The 19,075-nt window shown below is 43.7% G+C and overlaps 1 protein-coding gene across 3 annotated transcripts in view; it reads left to right on the forward strand.

Annotated features, from left to right (window-relative positions):
* The window catches only part of Hdlbp (high density lipoprotein binding protein), a 69,639-nt gene that overhangs the window by 30,002 nt on the left and 20,562 nt on the right, over positions 1 to 19,075 (forward strand). Inside the window, exons 1-11 of one of the 3 annotated variants that reach the window (XM_028755444.1) lie at positions 903 to 1,024; positions 4,228 to 4,292; positions 5,645 to 5,755; positions 8,018 to 8,175; positions 9,202 to 9,417; positions 14,975 to 15,181; positions 15,323 to 15,538; positions 16,115 to 16,321; positions 16,982 to 17,089; positions 18,254 to 18,358; positions 18,880 to 18,958. In XM_028755444.1, the coding sequence (XP_028611277.1) occupies positions 5,680 to 5,755; positions 8,018 to 8,175; positions 9,202 to 9,417; positions 14,975 to 15,181; positions 15,323 to 15,538; positions 16,115 to 16,321; positions 16,982 to 17,089; positions 18,254 to 18,358; positions 18,880 to 18,958 (1,372 nt within the window). In that variant the 5' untranslated portion in view covers positions 903 to 1,024; positions 4,228 to 4,292; positions 5,645 to 5,679. Of the gene's footprint in view, positions 1 to 902; positions 1,025 to 2,535; positions 2,625 to 4,227; positions 4,293 to 5,644; positions 5,756 to 8,017; positions 8,176 to 9,201; positions 9,418 to 14,974; positions 15,182 to 15,322; positions 15,539 to 16,114; positions 16,322 to 16,981; positions 17,090 to 18,253; positions 18,359 to 18,879; positions 18,959 to 19,075 lie in introns of those variants that run through there. The other 2 variants (XM_028755445.1, XM_028755443.1) reach the window with 2 other exon arrangements.

Below are 19,075 nucleotides of genomic sequence, written 5' to 3' on the forward strand. Positions count from 1 at the left end.
GATTGCTTATTTTGTTCACTGCTGCAAATGCTTGTAAGCCTTAGACTGAAAACTACAGAAGGCCTCTTCGTCCCTTCCACATACCATTGTCCCACAAAAAACGCACCTGGAAAGGCACATATTATCCAGACCTGGTGGCTCACACCTGTAATGCAAGTGCTAGAGAGGGAAGCTGAGACAAAACTTTTACACAGTGAAACGTTGTCAGAAGTGGGGAAAAGGGAGTGGGGGGGGGCATCTCATGGTCATATCCTGTGCTGATGCAGCTCACTGTCCTGTCTGCGCTGTATAGGTCAGTAATGTGCTCATGTCAGCTCAGGAGAGGTTCAAAACGATGTATATGTACAAATTCAAGTAGTTGTCAATAAACACAATAGGGCAGAGCTAACCCTTTTCAAAGGAGGAAGTATCCTGAGGGCAGAGGTTCAGCTCTATCCAACTCAGTATGGGAGAGGAAGGAACTCACTGCGGGCTGGTCTGTACACATGGAACCCTGAATAATACTGAGTAGAGGGCTTCCCAAGTTTTGGAGTTTGTTGTGTTTGACAGTGAGGAATGGAGTAAGGATTTGCAGCAGAGGTGGGAGTAGGAGGAAGAGATCCCCTAGAAAATGAGAATGTGCTCCATCTGGGAGTGCTCTAGAGGATGGTTAAAATGGTTTTCCCAGCTGTCTGTTGTCCGAAGTCTTCAGAGCTTTCTTTTCTCTTTTGGTGACACAGTTTCTGGTGGCCTCGGCTCCGTCACCTTTGGCTCTGGGGCCTGCTTGTTCTCCGTAGGTAATTAACTTCCCAACTCCTCGCCCCCTGTCTGGCCGCAGAACTCTTGAAGAGTTTGTCGGCTCCCCGGGCGCTGTAGGGACCCCGCAGCGGGCGGGGCGGGCGGCCGGTCTGACGTGTCTCGGCGGGATTGGAGCCTCCGCCCTATATAGCAGCGGCGGCCCCGGCGCCGCGCCTCGGAGCGTCCCGGCTTCTCCCGCGCAGCGGCAGCGACAGACGGACAGACTCTCGGGTGGTCACACTCACGAGTGAGGATCGGGCGAGCTGGTGGGCGGAGGTGCCAGGGGCGGGGCGGCGGGGGGGTCTCCGCTGAGCGCGGCCAGGGTCGGTTCCCCAGCTCCCCCGCCGCACAGGCGCCTGGTCTCCAGCTACCGCGACGGGCGGGGGCCGCTACGTGTCACTCTGCGCATGGCCGCGCTGGAGCGCAGAAACTTTCCCAAGTCCGCCACGCGCCGCGGGTCTGCTTGCGGGCCCGGACCGCCTGGACTACTAGCTCACCGGGCGGGCCGCCGCGTTGGGGGAGGGGAGCGACCTGGCCAGGTTGGTGACGTGGGCTGCCGAGCCGGCCCCTCCCCCGCACCCCTTCCCCCCAGCTCGGCCGTACGAGCCGTACGGGCTGTGGACCGGACCTAGCTAGGTCAGTGGCGCCTTAGTTCGCGTCAAACTGGGATCTTCACCCGGGGCCCGTATGTCCCGCGCGGTGCCTCGCTGCACCTTCACCTGCGGCGTTTGGCTACGTGGTCATTGGAGGACTCCCAGCCCAAGTACTACTTGGATGCGCCCCAGGGTCCATGGGTGAAAAATACATTACGGAAAAATACCGAATTTGGATGAAAGGCAGGGAGGCCGAGCAGGATACTGTCCCTTTAAGCCTGTCCCCGCCCGCGGGCGCTCTTGGCCGGTGGGAGGGCCATGCTGAGGTGGCATCTGCGAAAGTTCCTCCCAGACTGGGTCTCTGACTTCCAGAGCTGGGTAATGCACTAGGCCGGCCTTGGTGGTCACAGACATAGTTTGTGATCTCAGCCTAGCTGGGTTTTCTTTTTTAATTTTGGAGTTTGTACTTGTATTTGGTGGGGAGAGGGTACCTTCGAAAGACTTCTGGGGACATAAAAGTGAACAGTTTAAAATTTGGAAGAGAAACTTGCATCTCAGCTGAAGGTTTTCAAGCTGGAGGTTTTTCATGTCCTCCATGCAGACTGGCCTACAGTATAAAGAAGTCTAGTTGACGTTGCTAGGACTTACTTTCTGAAGCATAACTGAATTCTCCTTGCATACTGTTGCCCCTTACATAAGGAGCTGGCACAACCTAGCAGAGGGAATCAGTTTAAATACTTCCTTATTCAGACGCAAAAAGAATTCTTCACATACAGCTTTCTCTTTTCTAGATTAACAACAGGTTTCAAGCTGCTACAGCTTCACCTCTCTTTTACAGGTGTCCCTGTTGCTCCCTGGTTCTGGGCTTCAACCTCTTTATGCCATTTCATTTATGCTCTAAGAACCAAATTGTAATATCCATGTTTGGATGATGACTGACCCCAGCTTCTTGTGGGAAAGGTGGTGGAGGTAGCCTCAGTCTAAATGTCATTGTTACTTGACCAAACCTTTCCAGGGAGGCAGGAGAACTGGCCTCCCGCGGATGTCGTGCACTCTTTTCTCTGGTGGTATTGGAAAATCAGACTAGGGTATTATTCAGTCTTTCAGTCCTGACTTGTATGATTCAATCCAGCAGAAGGCTGAGATACCAGATCTTGGGCTCCAATCCTATTGTCCTGAGTTCAGCCAGTGGAGATGCAGGATGGTGGCCATATGGGCAGCTGTGAGGGGCAGCTGTGCAAGATGAGCATCCAGGTGCGGCTGGTGAGGCCTCTGAGTATTTGTCAGAGGTAAAACAAGAAGCAGTGGGTAAAGGTGGAGGGAACATTGCATAGGTTCTGCTGCGTTAAACCAGATACAGATGGGCATTACTGAGAACATAGAAAGCCTTCGATAAAATTGCTTACTGTCGAGTCTCCAGTAAGATGCGTTCTGTATTTACATATGGGTATCAGGTATGTGTTTTAAATTGAGTCTTTAACAGGATTTTGAGTCATTAATTTAATTTTTTTTTTTAAGCCTTACCAGATGATACCTGAACTCTCTGTTTAGTGTGTCCCTAATTGTGATCTGTTTGCCTCAAGCTCTGACAAACTGAAATCTGGAAGCTAGGCCCCAGTGAATCTTGTCAGACCTGTCTGGAATTTTCTAGAGGTCCACTTTGCTGTGCCTGCCTGCCAGAGGGTGTTTGTATGTGTCAAGAGTCCTAGAAACTTCACTCTGGTTTCTTCCTTGGCAGGGACAGTAGGCTTTAGACATGGAAGTGCTTTCAGTAACCACTTGATTCACTGCTGGAAAGAGATCTTTAAGTGTGAGAGCATATTTAAAAGAAATATCCTGTGTAGAGCCCTATGTTGCATCTGTACACTGCAATATATTGTGTAGTCTTGGCAACTAGTTCTCTGGAGACTTACCTTGTCCTGGATAAAGCAGGAACACTGGTCAATAGCAGCAAAGACAAAGACATAATAATCGAGGTCACGTGGGTGAACCTAGCTTGGTAAAGTGAGGTGGGTATCCGGATTTAAGAAGTGAGAGCAGAGCCTGGTATGGTGGTACACACATTTAATTCAAAACTCAGGAGGTAGAGGTAGGTAGATCTCTTGAGTTCAAGACCAGCATCGTCTACTCAGAGAGACCTTATCTCAAAACCAAAAAATAGGAAAAAGTTTATAGGCCCAAGTTTTGGCCTCCTTGGGTGGCCTTTGAATCTTGCAATTTTATGACCTGATTTTTAAATCTCTGTGGATTAGAAGGGACTGAAGGACTTTTACAGGACAACAGCAAGAACAAAGGAACTGCAGCGATACCAGGGATTCTTTGGTTTTGTTGTTTTTGAGACAGGTCTCACTTTGAAACTCTGGCTGGCCTGGAACTCCAGAGATCCACGTGCCTCTGCCTCCCAAGTGCTGGGATCAGAGGTGTGTGCCACCACGCTGCCTCCAAGAATTCTTTAAACAGTCAGGGACCCTTGGCTGTTCTGAAAGCTGAGCATGAGGACTGCACTCTGCTGTATATACCACAGTTAACTTCACAGCAGAGTCAGCCCGGCAGAAATCACAAGGATCCAGTGTACAGATCATTTCTAAGATCCCTTGAAGAGTTGCCCTCTGAGAGTTTGAGATGACTCAAGTTCTACTGTGTCTTGTTCAAAGTTAATGCCTAAGATTAGATCTTTTGTGGGAGTTTTTTCCCAAGAAATTTGCCTAACTTGGTAAACTAGATGTCAAATGTAAAGAATATTTAGCCCTTTCTTTCTTGAGAGATGAGAAGATCTAAGTTATCTTTATGGATAAGTAACCTTTTTGTTTTTTGTTTTGCTTTGTTTTTTCTCTTCTCCCTTCCTACCATATACCAGTAAAAGCTGGCAGGCTGACAGAGGCAACCTCAGGACGGACTTTCTGGCTACTGACCATTTTGCTGGTAAGTTTGAGTACCTTTCTGAAGACCTCTGTGCCTGGAACACAAAGATGTGTGAGTTATAGCCTGTATCTCCTTTCCTTAGGTGTAGTCTTCTGTGCCATGAGAAGTGTCTCCCTGACTTTACCTGCCCTTCAGCTGTGCCCTCTGCCTTACATCCGTGTTTAATCTTGTCTTACATGTGAATTATGCTTTTTCAGGACTTGAGTCTTAATATTCTTTAAAAATACTGAGCTTAAATTTTTTTTTAATTGGGATGAGTTCTTATTTTATTGCAATTAAGATCTTTTTGTTGTTGTTGTTTTTGCTTTTTTTTGGGGGGGGGGTTGGATACCAAGTTTCTTTGAATATCCCTAACTGTCCTGAAACTCACTCTGTAGATTGGGTTGGCCTTAGAGATCCACTTGTGTCTGCCTCTTGAGTGCTGGAAGGTGTGCACCACCACACCCAGCTGCATAATTTATTAAAGTACTTGCATTTTGCCAAGATGTGCATGTAACAAGATACTTGGTGCATAATGGTGTAAAGAAACACTTGTGTCTAAGAATACTGAATTGCACCAAACTTTAAGGAGAACTGGGACCTTCAGAGCCAATGTCCATAGCTGTCCTAGAGTAAGGAATTCTGTGCTTTAAGCCAGTTTTCTTTCTCTCTTGTGAGTGAATTCCCTCCCACACCTAGGCAAGAGTGGCCGAAGACCACACGTTCAAGCATTTACCACAAGGTTGGATCTCTTACACTGTCACCATGAAGCACTGTGAGGTCCATCCCCTAAACCCCATTCCTGAGATGTTTGAAAATATTAGAAATGGTTCTTTTGGATAAGCACCTTACACATCCAAATTGTAGTAACTGTCATTGTTATACTTTTTATAAGCATCAGGCATATCTTGAACAATTAACAAAACAAGATGGAGTTAGAATGATTCTGAAGTTGATCTGTGCCAGAGTTGAGTCAGGCACGTGGCAGGTTCCAATAGTCCCAGAGTCCCCATGGTTTTGGGGGAGGTAATAAGCTGTTACTAAGGCCATCTCTCTGTGGCTTCTCCAGTGGGTAAATGGTGCACACCTAGCACTAGGTCTCTTAGCCAAGTCTTTTCTACTGTGTGACAGGCAGTTTCTGCGAAAACAAGTAATCAGGTGGGCTAGGACCCTGCTTTACTTGTAGTTCCCATGTTCACCCTTCAGTTGGAAGCTTGAACAATTTACATTGACCTTGTGAGGAAATAAATACTATAGCTTACAAGAAGGAGATTAAAAACATTGACCAAAGCATTTAAAATGGCAGTCCCATAGATGATTATAGTTAGTTGTCCTTGGGCTTTCTGCTCCCTGATTCCCTTCTCTTGATACAGTGTCTTACTAGGACTGTGTGGACGTGAGATCAACCATGAGCTCCGTTGCAGTTTTGACCCAAGAGAGTTTTGCTGAACATCGAAGTGGGCTGGTTCCACAACAAATCAAAGGTGACAGGCCCCTTTACAAGTTCTTGTTAACTCTGAGACTGGGCTTTTGTGCTCATTTGTACTAGTTGGTTATAAGGAAGATTGCACAGATTTGAGGAATGAATGCAGAAACAGTGAGCTGCAAACGTGGCCAGTTTCCTAGAAATCCAATTAACAACTGGCTATTAGTGGGATCCTTTTCAAAGTTACTCTTCCAACTATGAGGTACTAAAATAGTGACTGTGAAGCATCCCAAAATATTACTGTACTTCACTGAGGATGAAGGTGAGGTCTGACTTCTGTGTTCTTAAAGGCCACTGGCCAGGATCAAGACCAGCAGTGTCTAGTAGAATAGAATGCTAGCCACCTAAGCAATTTGAAAGTTTTATAAACCTAGGTTAAATAAAAAGGAAAACAGGTGAATTTTGTTTATTTTGTTTTTGTTTTTTGAGTATTTTCAGACATTTGCTGCTCAAACTCTTGATCCTTCTGCCTCTGGGATTATAGGCATGTGCCACTATATATTTAATATATTTAACCCAATGTATATTAAAAAAAAATGTCATTATAACAGCACAATATAAAAAAATCTCTAAGCCAACTATTTTCTATTATTTTTCTTTAAATTTTAGTGTATATATTTATAAGTACAAGGCATTTTAATTTGAAAACTAATTTTTCATACAAAAGTCTTTGACCTGGGCTGACAAGACAGCTCAGTAGGTAATGATGCCTACTACCAAGCCTGGTGGCCTAAATGTGGTCCCAGCGCCTACACAGTTGAGGGGAAGAGCCGATTCCTGCAAATTGTCTCTCACCTCCGTGTGTAGTGTGACATGGATGCAAACACACATTAACATTAAAGAGATGGTATTTTTAATCCAATCCTTGAATTATATTTAGAGTTTCTAAAATTTTACAGTGAAAGAGTAAATTGTTCTAAGTTATAATATATGTAAGTTTTCCTATAATGGAATTGAATATCAGTTCTTAAATTAAAATGAAATAAAATTTTAAATTTCACTTCTTGGCTACACTTGACCCACTCAGTCCCAGTGGCCACTGTGTTGGTCATTCCTAAGACACTGCTGGTGGTCTGGTTCTCAGGAGCTGGGACCTGAGTGCAGCTCTCTGTAGTGTCTCTTGCGAGGGCAAATGGCTGTGCAAGAGATCAGTCTCTGCTCACACCACTACCATCAGACTAGGAAGCAGTGACCCTGGACTAGAGGCCTATCTAATTCCAAAGGTCATCCTGTCCTTTCCATGTCTGCATGCTTCGTTGTGTTTTAGGCCCAGCTACTGGTAGATACTGCTCATCCCTAGAGACCAAAGCAGTCATACCCTTGCTTTTGGAGATCATGGTTCATTGGACAAAAGTATGAACATGATTAATATCAGGGGCCATGGTTTCTTCAAGTCTTGCTGTTCCCTGTCTTGGCTTGAGAGTCTTCATCATAGACAGGCCCATGTGAGTTAATTTCACCTTTATACATTACAAAGGAAAGTGTGGAACCTACTTCAAAGGTAGTTCTTAAAAGCAATGCTTAAACTTCTACTCTATCTATGTCAAACATTTATAGTTATGATTTGCATTTGTACTATTAGAAAATGTGGCTATCCCAAAAGCTGTCGTCTGTATGTTGGATATGTTCTACTAGCTGGAATCCCCAGGAGGAGACAGGGGAAAGATTTGGGGGGAGGGAGTGACTGGGAGGAAGGCAGTGAGCGGATATAAAGTGAATAAGTAAAAAATTAAAATTAAATTTAAAAAGAAAGAAAGAAATGAAATATGAGGACTGGGGCTGCTCTTTTAGAGGTCCTGAGTTCAAGTCCCAGCAACCACATGGTGGCTCACAACCATCTATAATGGGATCTGATGCCTTCTTTTGGTGTGTCTGAAGACAGCGACAATGTACTCACATAAAATAAATAAATAAATCTTTTTAAAAAAAGAAAGAAAAGAAAATATGAGGACCTAAAAATCTGTCATAAGCATGCCTTCAAGAGTTTTGGTACATCTCAATAGTAAAATGGGGCTGATACTGTCACCTTTCATAGTGGGACCATGTAGAGGGAGAACAGTTCCCCTTTTGGAGATTAGAAGTCTCTAGCCCCATCCAGGTCGGCACACTCAGGGTGCTGGGCCTGGTGACTGAGGTCCTTCCTAGAGCTGTGAGCTCACTGAAACCATTGCTCTAGTGGAGGGATCCTACTAAAACCCTTTGTTTTTATTTGTATAATGTCGAATTGTATTTTCCTCCTAATATGTGTTCTCTGGTCTAGTTGCCACATTAAATTCAGAAGAGGAAAGCGACCCTCCAACCTACAAGGATGCCTTCCCTCCACTTCCTGAGAAAGCAGCTTGCTTGGAAAGTGCCCAAGAACCTGCTGGAGCCTGGAGTAACAAGATCCGGCCCATCAAGGCCTCTGTCATCACTCAGGTAGAAGCCCCATTTCTTTTTGCATTAACTGTTCTTGTAGGAAGTAGTTAGATCCGATAGGTTTTGAATATGCACTGTGGATGAACACTTTGGATGGGTATTCTGTAGAGCACACCTTTTGCCATAATCATCCAATCCTAGCACTCTGGGCTGGCACAGAGTTTGAGATAAGCCATATTTGTCACATTCATGGAGCTATGTGCTTTTCTATTCAGTGTGATCCCTAGTTGCCAAGTCTGCCCTTCCTACTTGGATGATGGTCAAAAGCTAGTCTTGGCTGGGTGATTCAGAAGCCAACCAGAGCTATATAGTAAGACCCTGTTTCAAAAAAGTATAAATATATATATATATTTTTTTTTTTTTTCTAATTTCCTGGTTTTCTTCACTTGACTGGCTCATCTCCGCTAGCTACAGTTAGGATGCTATGATGACTATTAGGACTGACGCCTGGCTGTGGTAGAAAATTATCACCCATGTAACCATGACTCCTTGTCTTTGTGTACATAAGCAACTGCATCTTGATCTTTTCTTTATGGCTTTGCTGTCATCTTAAGTCTTGTTAAATGTGTCTCTTGAATGGTTCAGACCTCTGTTGGGTAATTGATATCTCTTTGACCCCTGCTCTTTCTCAGTTCTCCATAAAGTTCCTGACTCTAAGCAAACCTCGTTATGCTTAAAACTCTTGATTCTACCTATCTGTGCCTCCTGCCTCCTGTGCAGCCTGCCCCTGCTGTTTCCTATGATGGCTGCTACTTTGTCTCTTCAGAAAGATCTCTCCATTGTGTCACCCAGTCACTCACTCCCCTTTAAATCCTTCACAGGCGTTCTGTTTCATTGCCTTTCATTTGTGTGGTGGGCATGGTTCTGTGTACCACCGTGCTGGCCTCTCTTGCCTTTGGGTGATTTCTCCATCTAACTGCCTTGTCCGAGGTCACCGCTTAGTGAGTGAATGATTAGTAAATACATATTGTATATAGTCATTCTTCTCTTCTTTGATAGTCTTTGGGGGGGTCTTTTTTTGAACAGGTGTTTCATGTACCCCTGGAGGAGAGAAAATATAAGGACATGAACCAGTTTGGAGAAGGTGAACAAGCAAAAATCTGCCTTGAGATCATGCAGAGGACGGGTGCTCACCTGGAGCTCTCTCTGGCTAAAGACCAAGGTCTCTCCATCATGGTCTCAGGGAAGCTGGATGCCGTCATGAAAGCCCGGAAAGACATTGTTGCTAGACTACAGACACAGGTGGGTGTCCCCAGGCCTGGCATCCCTGTTATTTAGTTCATTCTGTTACAGACCAGTGCTTTTCTGCATTCTTTCTACCGTAGGTATTTGGAGTTAGAATGGCTACATTTAGAACTTTTGAGATTTTAATGAAAAACCACTAAATTAATGATAGAACTGGGGTACCTACAAGTCAGATCAGCCATTGAGTTAAATGTATTGAAAATTAAGGCTTTTCCCAGAGCTTGAGATACTTATAAGCCAACGAGCTTGATAGATAGTATATCATCAGTTTCTAGGCCACAAACTTGGGAAGTAAAAGATCAGATACTTTTCTCTATTCCCAGCAATCTGATGACCATTAGAGTACAAAACAGATCTGTAACGCATTTTCCCTGAAGGTGAAGAAAAAGGCAGGGACTCTTACTAAACTATGACAGGATAGCTGCCACTATGTGCGCGGTTTGTTTAGAGATGGGGTTACTCCCACTTGCTGCTGAGCCTTTAGACAGCTGTGGGGGACGGGGGGGGGGGTGTATGATCGTGCTTTGCCACTGACAACGGCACAAGTCTTTAAGATGGTTCTGAGCCCCAGGCAGTTTGATGGAATTACACAATTCAGTGTCACAGAGGTGAGTTGTGATTGTGTAGCACTGTGACTGGTATTGTACTAGGCTCTGAAATAATCTGTTTACCAGTTACATGGTTGAGTATCTGTTATGTGATTGAGAAGTTTTAAATCAAATTTCAAAAAATAACATTATACCTGTAAATAGTATGCTATTTAATTACTATATTATTATCTTACTTTTTAAAAGAGATGCTAAGGCCCTTTGGCTAGTCTCTGTCTCCGATGTCTTTCAAGTTCATGTGATTGTGGATCACACGTCTCCATAACAGTGCCTCCCCTTATGCACACATGCACGTCCTCTGTGCCATTGGTTTGTTACCGGGTAGTTAGTATTTGATTGCTCTGCTTCCCTTCATTATTTCCTATGGACTGGTATTGGGTGCTAAGAGCTTGGTTACCTTATTTCTTGCTTTGGGGGGTTGTTTTGTTTATGAAACAAAGTCTCACAATGTAAACCTGACTGTCCTAAGAAGATTCAATCTGTAGACAAGCTGGCCTCAAAGAATCCTCCTGCTTCTGACCCTAAGTGCTGAGATTAAAGGCGCATGCCACCATGCCTGGCCTTGAGCTTGTTTGCTTTCATGTTCAGCTTGTTTGGTAAGGATATGTGTCATCACAGATTTATTTTTTTTTTTTTAATGAACCGATTCTGAGATTGGTTAATAGAGATTGGTTATAGAGGGTATATTCTGCTTTATTTATCCTTTTCTAGTAGTTTACTGGTGATCTAGCAAAGTTTATTTAAAAGTTGGTTTTCTGCATCTATTTTTAAAATTGACTGACACTCTTAGGAAAGAAGAGCTTTCCTACCTTTATCAGCAGTTAATCTCAAAATGTATGATGGTGCTGGCAAGACAGTTTCCTGGGGAAAGGTGCCTGCTGGTGCTTGAGTTCAGTCACTGAAACATACATGGCAGGAGAGAACCAGCTCCCCCAAGTTGTACTCTAAACACACACACACACATACACACTCATAAAATAAATCAGTTGTTCTGGGGATGCTGTCAGTGGTGGCAGGTAAAATACCTACTGTGTTTTGTTGTTTCTTTTGCTTTTTGATGACAAGTGTCTCTATGTAGCCCTAGCTGTCCTTGAACTCACATAGATCTGACTGCCTTTGCCTCCCAAGTGCTAGGATTGAAGGTGAGTGCACCACCACCCCGAGTAAAGTATTTTAACTTGTAGAAGACCCTTAGGTAGGTCGGTAGGTAGATCAGTGGGTAGATCAATAGATCAAACAATCAATCATTTTCTCCTTTACTATTTTCTGCTGTCACTCTTCAGCAGGTATTGTCAAACTTTATTTTATCTTTGGATTGTATTATATAAGAATGTTTGAGAGGCTGAGTTGTTTAATTTTTTTAAAGAAATGTTAAATGAATTTTGATTCAAATTTCCAAGACTTTCTGCAATGAGTATTAATGTACTTCTGCCATTTGTTACTACATATTTATAAAATTTTCATTCTCAGCATTGATTATTAGAAAATCAAAATGGTAACCCTGAAAAACATTGCTTGCAGATGCTGTGTGTCCTATGGTATTAATATTCAACCAGGATTAAGTCTTTGTGTAAAAAATGTGCAGATCCATGTCCTTATTGTGCAAATTTAATTTTGTTGTTACTGATAAACTTATGTGTGCCAAAGGATAAAATTATTATCAGTAAATATTCTACTTGTCTACCTGGAACATAAGTTTCTCAAGTACAAAGGAGTTGCTGCTTCTACTAGTGACATTTTAAGACTCCCTCTCCAGACTGTATTGGTTCTCTGACCACATCCTCACTGGTGATCAGAGAATCAAGCTGTCCTAGAACTCACAGTGCAGCCCAGGCTGGCCTCTAACTCACGATCCTGCCTCAGCTGCCATGTGCCATGGATGCCTTCTCACACTAAGGAGTGTTGTTCATCTAATGTCACTGTGAGCTTGAAGGCCGTGGTGGAGCTTCCTCCCTCATCTTTGATTAAGAGCCCCTCAAGTGTCCTCCTGACAGGCAGCTTTCTGTGCTACCCAGTAATCTAAATTTCTTAATTTCTATCACAAAAATGTATTTCAGAATGATCTTAGCTGTATGCTTCCAAAGATCTTGGAATGTTTTCCCTAGGTCTTTGGGAGTGGGAAATGCAGAGGAGAAGTGCCAGGCCCGTTGCAGTTGCTGGATAGAGTGGCCAGGTTCCTGGGTCCTCTCAGAGGGCAGAGCTGCCAAAGGGAAGATTTGGAGAAGGGACTGTCATATGTTCAAAGTACTTCTGCTTAACATGAAAAAATGGCAGTGTTTTTAAAATCAAAATATTTTTTCTGTGTTTTCTACCATTTGTTTGAGTTTATTTTGAGTTTTTCCAAATTTCAACATTTACATGACTATAATGTCAAAGCTGAATAGAAGCCCTCTTTCCCAGCATATAAAATAGTCTGCACCTGTCCCTCCATTTCCTTATATTGGGACATCCCTGTGTACCCCTGCATGTGTTATTCATTGTGTCCATTGTTAACTTTTGCAGATAGAAGCAGAATACAACTTACCATAAACCCCAATCTCTACCTTGATGTCGTTTTCATACTGTTTTCTATAGTGTCTTGTGTGTCAGCAAGCGTTGGTTTTCTTCAGTGTATAGACAGCAGTGTGTTAGACTCCGAGTCTATGCTGTGTTTTAAGCTCCTGGTGACTTCTAGGCTCTTACTGTTATTATGTAACAAAAAAGTCTTATTCATGGGCTGTTTCTTTTTTACTGGTCTGTATTTTGGGATAATCCTGGAAGTGAGAGTTCTAGGCCAAAAGATGATCTTAAATACCTTCTTTGACCACCAGCAACAAGTATGCTTCCTCCCTTATAAGTTTAGTGTCTTGTTCTCCCATCTGCAGAATAAAAGAACCAGGCTCATCTAATATTTAGTGTTTTGCCACTTGGAGACATACATACATAGCCGAATAAGCTTTTTCTGGTTTGTGTATGGCAAAAGCGTGTATCCATGTATATTTGGGTGTGTGCTTGTGTATGTGGAACCTAGAAATGGACGTTCCATTCTCTTCCTTGAGCACATTCCACCTCATTTTTTGAGAAAGGTTCCCTTGGTAAACCTGGAGCTCCAGTGTGGCGGGCTGCTCAGTGAGCTCCAAATATCTACTTAGCTTCTATTTCTTTCTCTCCGTTGTTAGAATTACAGACTTGTGTCACTGCACCCAGATTTTTATGTGGGTGCTGGAGACCTGAACTCAGTTTCTTTAACTTACTTGGCTGGTAATTTACCAAGCAAGCAGCTTCTAGAATATTCTTTTCATTTGCAGGGTATTTGGGGGGGGTGTTTGTTTGTTTGTTTTTGTGAAATATCTGTTATCGTCTTTTGATTTTTCAAGACAAGAATTTCTTTGTGTGTACCTTGGCTGTCCTGGAACTTACTCTGTAGACCAGACTGGCCTCGATCTCATAGAAATCTGCCTACTTCTGCCTCTCAAGTGCTGGGGTTAAAAGCATGTGCCACCACCACCCAGTGTTCTGTACATTTTTTATGTCAGACTATTCACCTTGTTCAATTTGGGAGAATCTACATTAGAAGAGCTTCCAATCTCTTCATTGGGCATAAAAAATTTTTTTGTTTTTTATTTTTTATTTTATAATCTCTTTGTTCTATTAAGGTTTGGCCTGTTTATAGTTACAGTTATTGTTTTTATTATGTTGTCATTATGAGGAACTAATTTTCTGCTTGAAGTCATAGAAAGTTTATCCCTATTTTCTTTCTGCATGTATATGAGTGTTCTTTCTCAGTTTGATGATTTGGGTTGTATTCCAGTATTGTGAAATGCTGGTCCAAGTTCACCTCTTCCCACATGGCTGTTTATCATCCACACTGTTTCCAGAAAGCAGTCCTCCCAGTGTGACCAGAGGCTCTCATCAAATACTCAGTATCCACAATGCCCTGCGTCTGTTCCTGGGTTCCAAGTCTTGGACCATTAGTCAGTCTTTCTTTATGCTGATACTTTCCTACCTTCTGTCTAGTACTGTACTATTACTTGGTTTTCCGGTTTTCCCGTGCAAATTGGGGAGGGGAGGTATGTGCACATGTCATGACCCGAGGTCAGCATCAGGTGTCGTGTGTTTTCATCTCTTTTTGAGATAAGAGTGTCTCACTATGCCTAAAGGTCACCAATTGCCTAGACTGATAGGCCACAAGCCCCCAGGATCCTGTCTTCACCTCCCAGTGCCAGGCCCAGAGAAGTTTATCATCAACTTTAAGTTCAAAACTCCAGTAATTTTTTTTAATTAGAAGCATTGATATCTTTGTGATTTAAGCCTTCTTTAGTAGTTTGTGTGTGATGGTGTTAGCTTGTGTATATCTCTCTCCCTTGCTCCCACGGTGGGATCAAAGCCAGGGTCTGTCCGTGCCTATCAAGTTCTGTCCCACTGAACTGTACCCTACCATTCCACCCTCTAACTCACAGTTGTTAAAATGGAAGTTATTGATTTTGAGAGTCATTTTGTTTTCTCCTTGTTACAAATCTTAACAATTTAATGAAATAGCCGGGCGGTGGTGGCGCATGCCTTTAATCCCAGCACTTGGGAGGCAGAGACAGGTGGATTTCTGAGTTTGAGGCCAGCCTGGTCTACAGAGTGAGTTCCAGGATAGCCAGGGCTACACAGAGAAACCCTGTCTCGAAAAACCAAAAAAAAAAAAGAATTTAATGAAATAGTAATTTCTCCATGTAGTCCGATATTTTCTTCTGTCTTCTATAGTGAAGTCTAAGCAGTGGTGCAGATACACTTGAAATGTTCCTCGTGGGGATTAGATAGGCTCCCTGTGACCATGGCATGGTGTTTGAGCTCTCTCATGGTTGTAATGGGATGAGATATGGTTGTTGAACATTTTAGTTAGAGATATTTCAGAAGAGTATGCTTTATAAGAACCATATCAGGAGGTTTGTTGTTGTTGTTGGTCTCTCTTGTTACAGGCCTCAGCAACTGTTCCCATTCCTAAAGAGCACCATCGCTTTGTTATTGGCAAAAACGGAGAGAAACTGCAAGACTTAGAACTAAAAACTGCAACCAAAATCCAGATCCCACGCCCAGATGACCCCAGTAATCAGATCAAGATCACTGGCACCAAAGAAGGCATCGAGAAAGCTCGCCATGAGGTCCTTTTAATCTCTGCTGAGCAGGTGAGGCCTCTCAGTGCCTGTGGCCCTCCACCCTGCCCTGCACTGAAGCACCCTGTGTGGGGGAGGCCTTGACTGCCAGTGACTTGGGCAAGGCCTCTCTGCTCCAGATGTTCTCATCAGGCGTTCCCTCTGTCCTTCCAGGACAAGCGTGCTGTAGAGAGGCTAGAAGTGGAGAAAGCCTTCCACCCCTTCATCGCTGGGCCATACAATAGACTTGTGGGTGAAATCATGCAGGAGACAGGGACGCGAATAAACATCCCTCCACCCAGTGTTAACCGTACAGAAATCGTCTTCACTGGAGAGAAGGAGCAGCTGGCTCAGGCTGTGGCTCGTATTAAGAAGATTTATGAGGAAAAGGTACAGTGTGGAGGTGGCAGAGCCCATGAAGAGAACGGTTAATGAGATTTGAGTGTGGGAATTTGGCTAATACCATAGTTTACCCTGCACCCTTTTGCCCTTGGGCACAAAGCTTGGTATGTGTCTACTCGAGTGACTATGTTCCTGGCCTGCTGGGTACCCTGTGGAGTGGTGTCCTGGTTTTTTTTTTTTTTATGTGTTTATCCTTTCTCAGGTCTGTGACTATACTGGTAGGTTGCTACCACAGGATTGGCACATACTTTTTGAGGTATAGAGCCTATTCCTTATTTGGAAGAAGTAGGGTTGGCATATAGCTCTGCTCTTGTCTAACAAGCACAACCCTGCGTCATCCCCAACAACTGTAAGAAAAAAAGGGAACAAATGGAAAGCTGTCTGGTTACTCAAAAAGTGACCAGACTCAGACAGTCCAGTAGTGAGAAGTAGAACCTCCTAGGAGGCTGGTCCTGACTTTGCTTACTGAGAACCGCGTCTCAGTTCCCTTTGGACTTTGTTGGCAGTGAGCTAGCTGCCCATGCCCAGATCCTTTCTGCTGACTGCCTTATACTGCTCTTATAGAAGAAGAAGACTACAACCATTGCGGTGGAGGTGAAGAAATCTCAGCACAAGTATGTCATCGGGCCAAAGGGCAATTCACTGCAAGAGATCCTGGAAAGAACTGGAGTTTCTGTTGAGATCCCGCCCTCTGACAGCATCTCTGAGACTGTGATACTTAGAGGAGAGCCTGAAAAATTGGGACAGGCGCTGACTGAAGTCTATGCCAAGGTAGCTTCCTCTAAGATTAAAGTGTGCTCTAATAATTCCTAGGACCCATTGTGGATTAGCTCTTTGTTGGCATATCCTGGAGACCCATGCACAGTGGAAATGTGCCCAATTGTGTGTGTTTATGTGAGAGTGTGCATGTGTATGTGCTAGTGCATGTTTGTTGGTGTACATAAAGGCCAGAAGACATCCTTGGTTGTCATCACTCAAAGTCCTTTACACCCTTGTTTTTGAGAAACAGTCTCAACATAGAGCCTCCCAAGTGGGCTGGGCTGGGCTGGCAGGCAAACACAAGCCCCAGGGTATTCTACCTCTCCGGTAATATTACAAATATGCATTGCCACATCCAGCTTGGGGTTGGGGGGTGTCAAAATCAGGTCCCAGAGCTCATGCAAGTACTTTACTGAACTGTGTTCCAGTTCCACCTTTATACTATTACATGAGCAATTTGGGTTTGTTTTTGTTTGTTTATATGTGTGTGTGTTTGTGTTTTAATAAAATTGGCTATGTTAGACCAGACTTTCCTCAAACCTCTTAGAAATCGACCTGCCTCAGTGTCATCAGTACTAGGTTTAAAGCAATGCACTATCATACCTGGTTTGACCTTTGTTTTATCATAAACTTGAACTCTACAAACCCATAAGTCTGCTTTTTTTCCCCTAGGCCAACAGTTTTACAGTGTCCTCCGTCTCTGCCCCCTCCTGGCTCCACCGTTTCATCATTGGTAAGAAAGGGCAGAACCTGGCCAAAATCACTCAGCAAATGCCAAAGGTAGGGAAATGTTTTCAATCTGGTGTCTTGAGATTGCCTGACATGGTTTTGTTTGCTGTTTGTCATGTGGATGCTTTGAAGATGGGGTAGTGTCAGGCTTCAGTTAGCCTGTTGATATAGTTACCTTCCAGTAATAACTATGGAAGAGTATTTTTTTGGCATATGCACTATGTTTTGGTCTTTGTAACCAGAGAGGGTTTTCATTAATAGGTTTAATAAATGTCTGAGCTGTGAATTTAGTAATTACAGCGTAATGACTTCATAGTAATTTGAAGAGTGACGCTTGGATGGGAACTGAATTGTTTGTAACTAACCTTCTCATACTCTGTGTTGTTCTTACCAGGAGACAGCAGAGAGACCACTGTCACTCTAATTCCTATTTGTTGACATTAGTGCTGTCTGTCTCACTTGTCATTTCAGGTTTTCTAGCCTTAAAATTACTAATGATTTACTTAGATATAGGCAATCTGCTCTCCCTTTCCAGCTACCTTACCTTTGTATGTTAGAAGCAAGCGAGACAGTGGCCTGTTCATGGGAAAAGTGAGCTTTACTCAATCACTTTGTTTTTAAAATGTTTGTCCTTGGGCTGAGTAAATAGCTTAGCCACTAAAGCATCTGCTGAGAAAGTGCGAAGACTAAAGTTTGGCTCCTGAGAACTCGTATTAACACCAAGTGTGCATGGCAGCCTATCTGTAATTCTAATCTCAGGAGGTAGAAACAGCCCTCTGGGTTTGAGTGAGGGAACCTGCCTCTTGAATAAGGTGAAAGAGTCATGAAGGATGTTCCTTGACATCTACTTCAAGTTCCTGCAGACAAGTTCCTAGGCACACGGATTTACACACACAAATGAAAAAGAAAGGAAACGAAATACTGTCTGTCTCATGTCTTACTCTATATAATCAAAGTGAAGTCTGCCTTCCAAAAGGGAAGACAGTTCCTGAGAACAGGAACAGTGGTGATGTCTGTACACAAAGGGCTTCCCAGCTCCTATTCTCAGCAAAAAGAGGGTGTATCAGACCTCAGACCATGATAGTTAGTGCCATCCTTCAGCCCTTCCCTTCAGCTCTTTGTGGTTTTGGTGGATGAGACTCTGACTACCTGTACAGTTACATAACAGTGTGTTATTTGGCTTTGGCCATTCCTTCCCTCATTTTGGTCTGGTAGGTTCACATTGAGTTCACAGAAGGTGAGGACAAGATCACCCTGGAGGGCCCCACAGAGGATGTGAATGTAGCCCAAGAACAGATTGAAGGAATGGTCAAAGACCTGGTAAGTGCCCTCTAAGTAGGATATTGGCTAGCTACAAGGGAGGCTCTGGTAGGGTGGAACAGGTATAAATCTTGTCATTTGGGTCTTTTGTGGGTGGTCATGGAAACAGAAGAGTAGCCTTATTGAATGTAATAGGTTCTGAAACAGAAGATGCCTGAAGCCCCAGAGTTCTGGGTAAAGGAAATTGTTTTAAGGTTGGGACCTTTGAGGATCCCAGAGGGACAATTATACATCATCAGTTCCTGGTCATTGAGATAGAAAGGTTAAGTCCTGCCAGGTGATGGTGGCAACACCTTTAATCCCAGCACTCAAGAGGCAGGAGCAGGTGAATCTCCGAGTTTGAGGACAGCCTGGTCCACAGAGCGAGTTTCAGAATAGCCAGGGCTACACAGAGAAACCCCATCTCAAAAAAGAAAGAAAGAAAAGAAAGGGCAAGTTGGATGTCTTCTGAATTTCTAATTGACCAGGCATATCTTGGAACTAGAAGCATTCATCTGTTAATGTTTGTTCTTCCCTTGTAGATTAATCGGATGGACTATGTAGAGATCAACATTGACCATAAATTCCACAGACACCTCATTGGAAAGAGTGGAGCCAACAGTGAGTAAGGCCAACAGGGTGGCAGGCCAATACCCTGCAGCCCTGGGGAAGGCCTCTCTGAGACCTTGATGACTTTCTTGCTTCAGCCTTCTGAGTGCTGAGTCGATGGGTCAGACA

This window comes from Grammomys surdaster, unplaced genomic scaffold (assembly GCF_004785775.1).
Source record: "Grammomys surdaster isolate TR1022 unplaced genomic scaffold, NIH_TR_1.0 126059, whole genome shotgun sequence".
In the NCBI taxonomy this organism is placed as follows: domain Eukaryota; kingdom Metazoa; phylum Chordata; class Mammalia; order Rodentia; family Muridae; genus Grammomys; species Grammomys surdaster.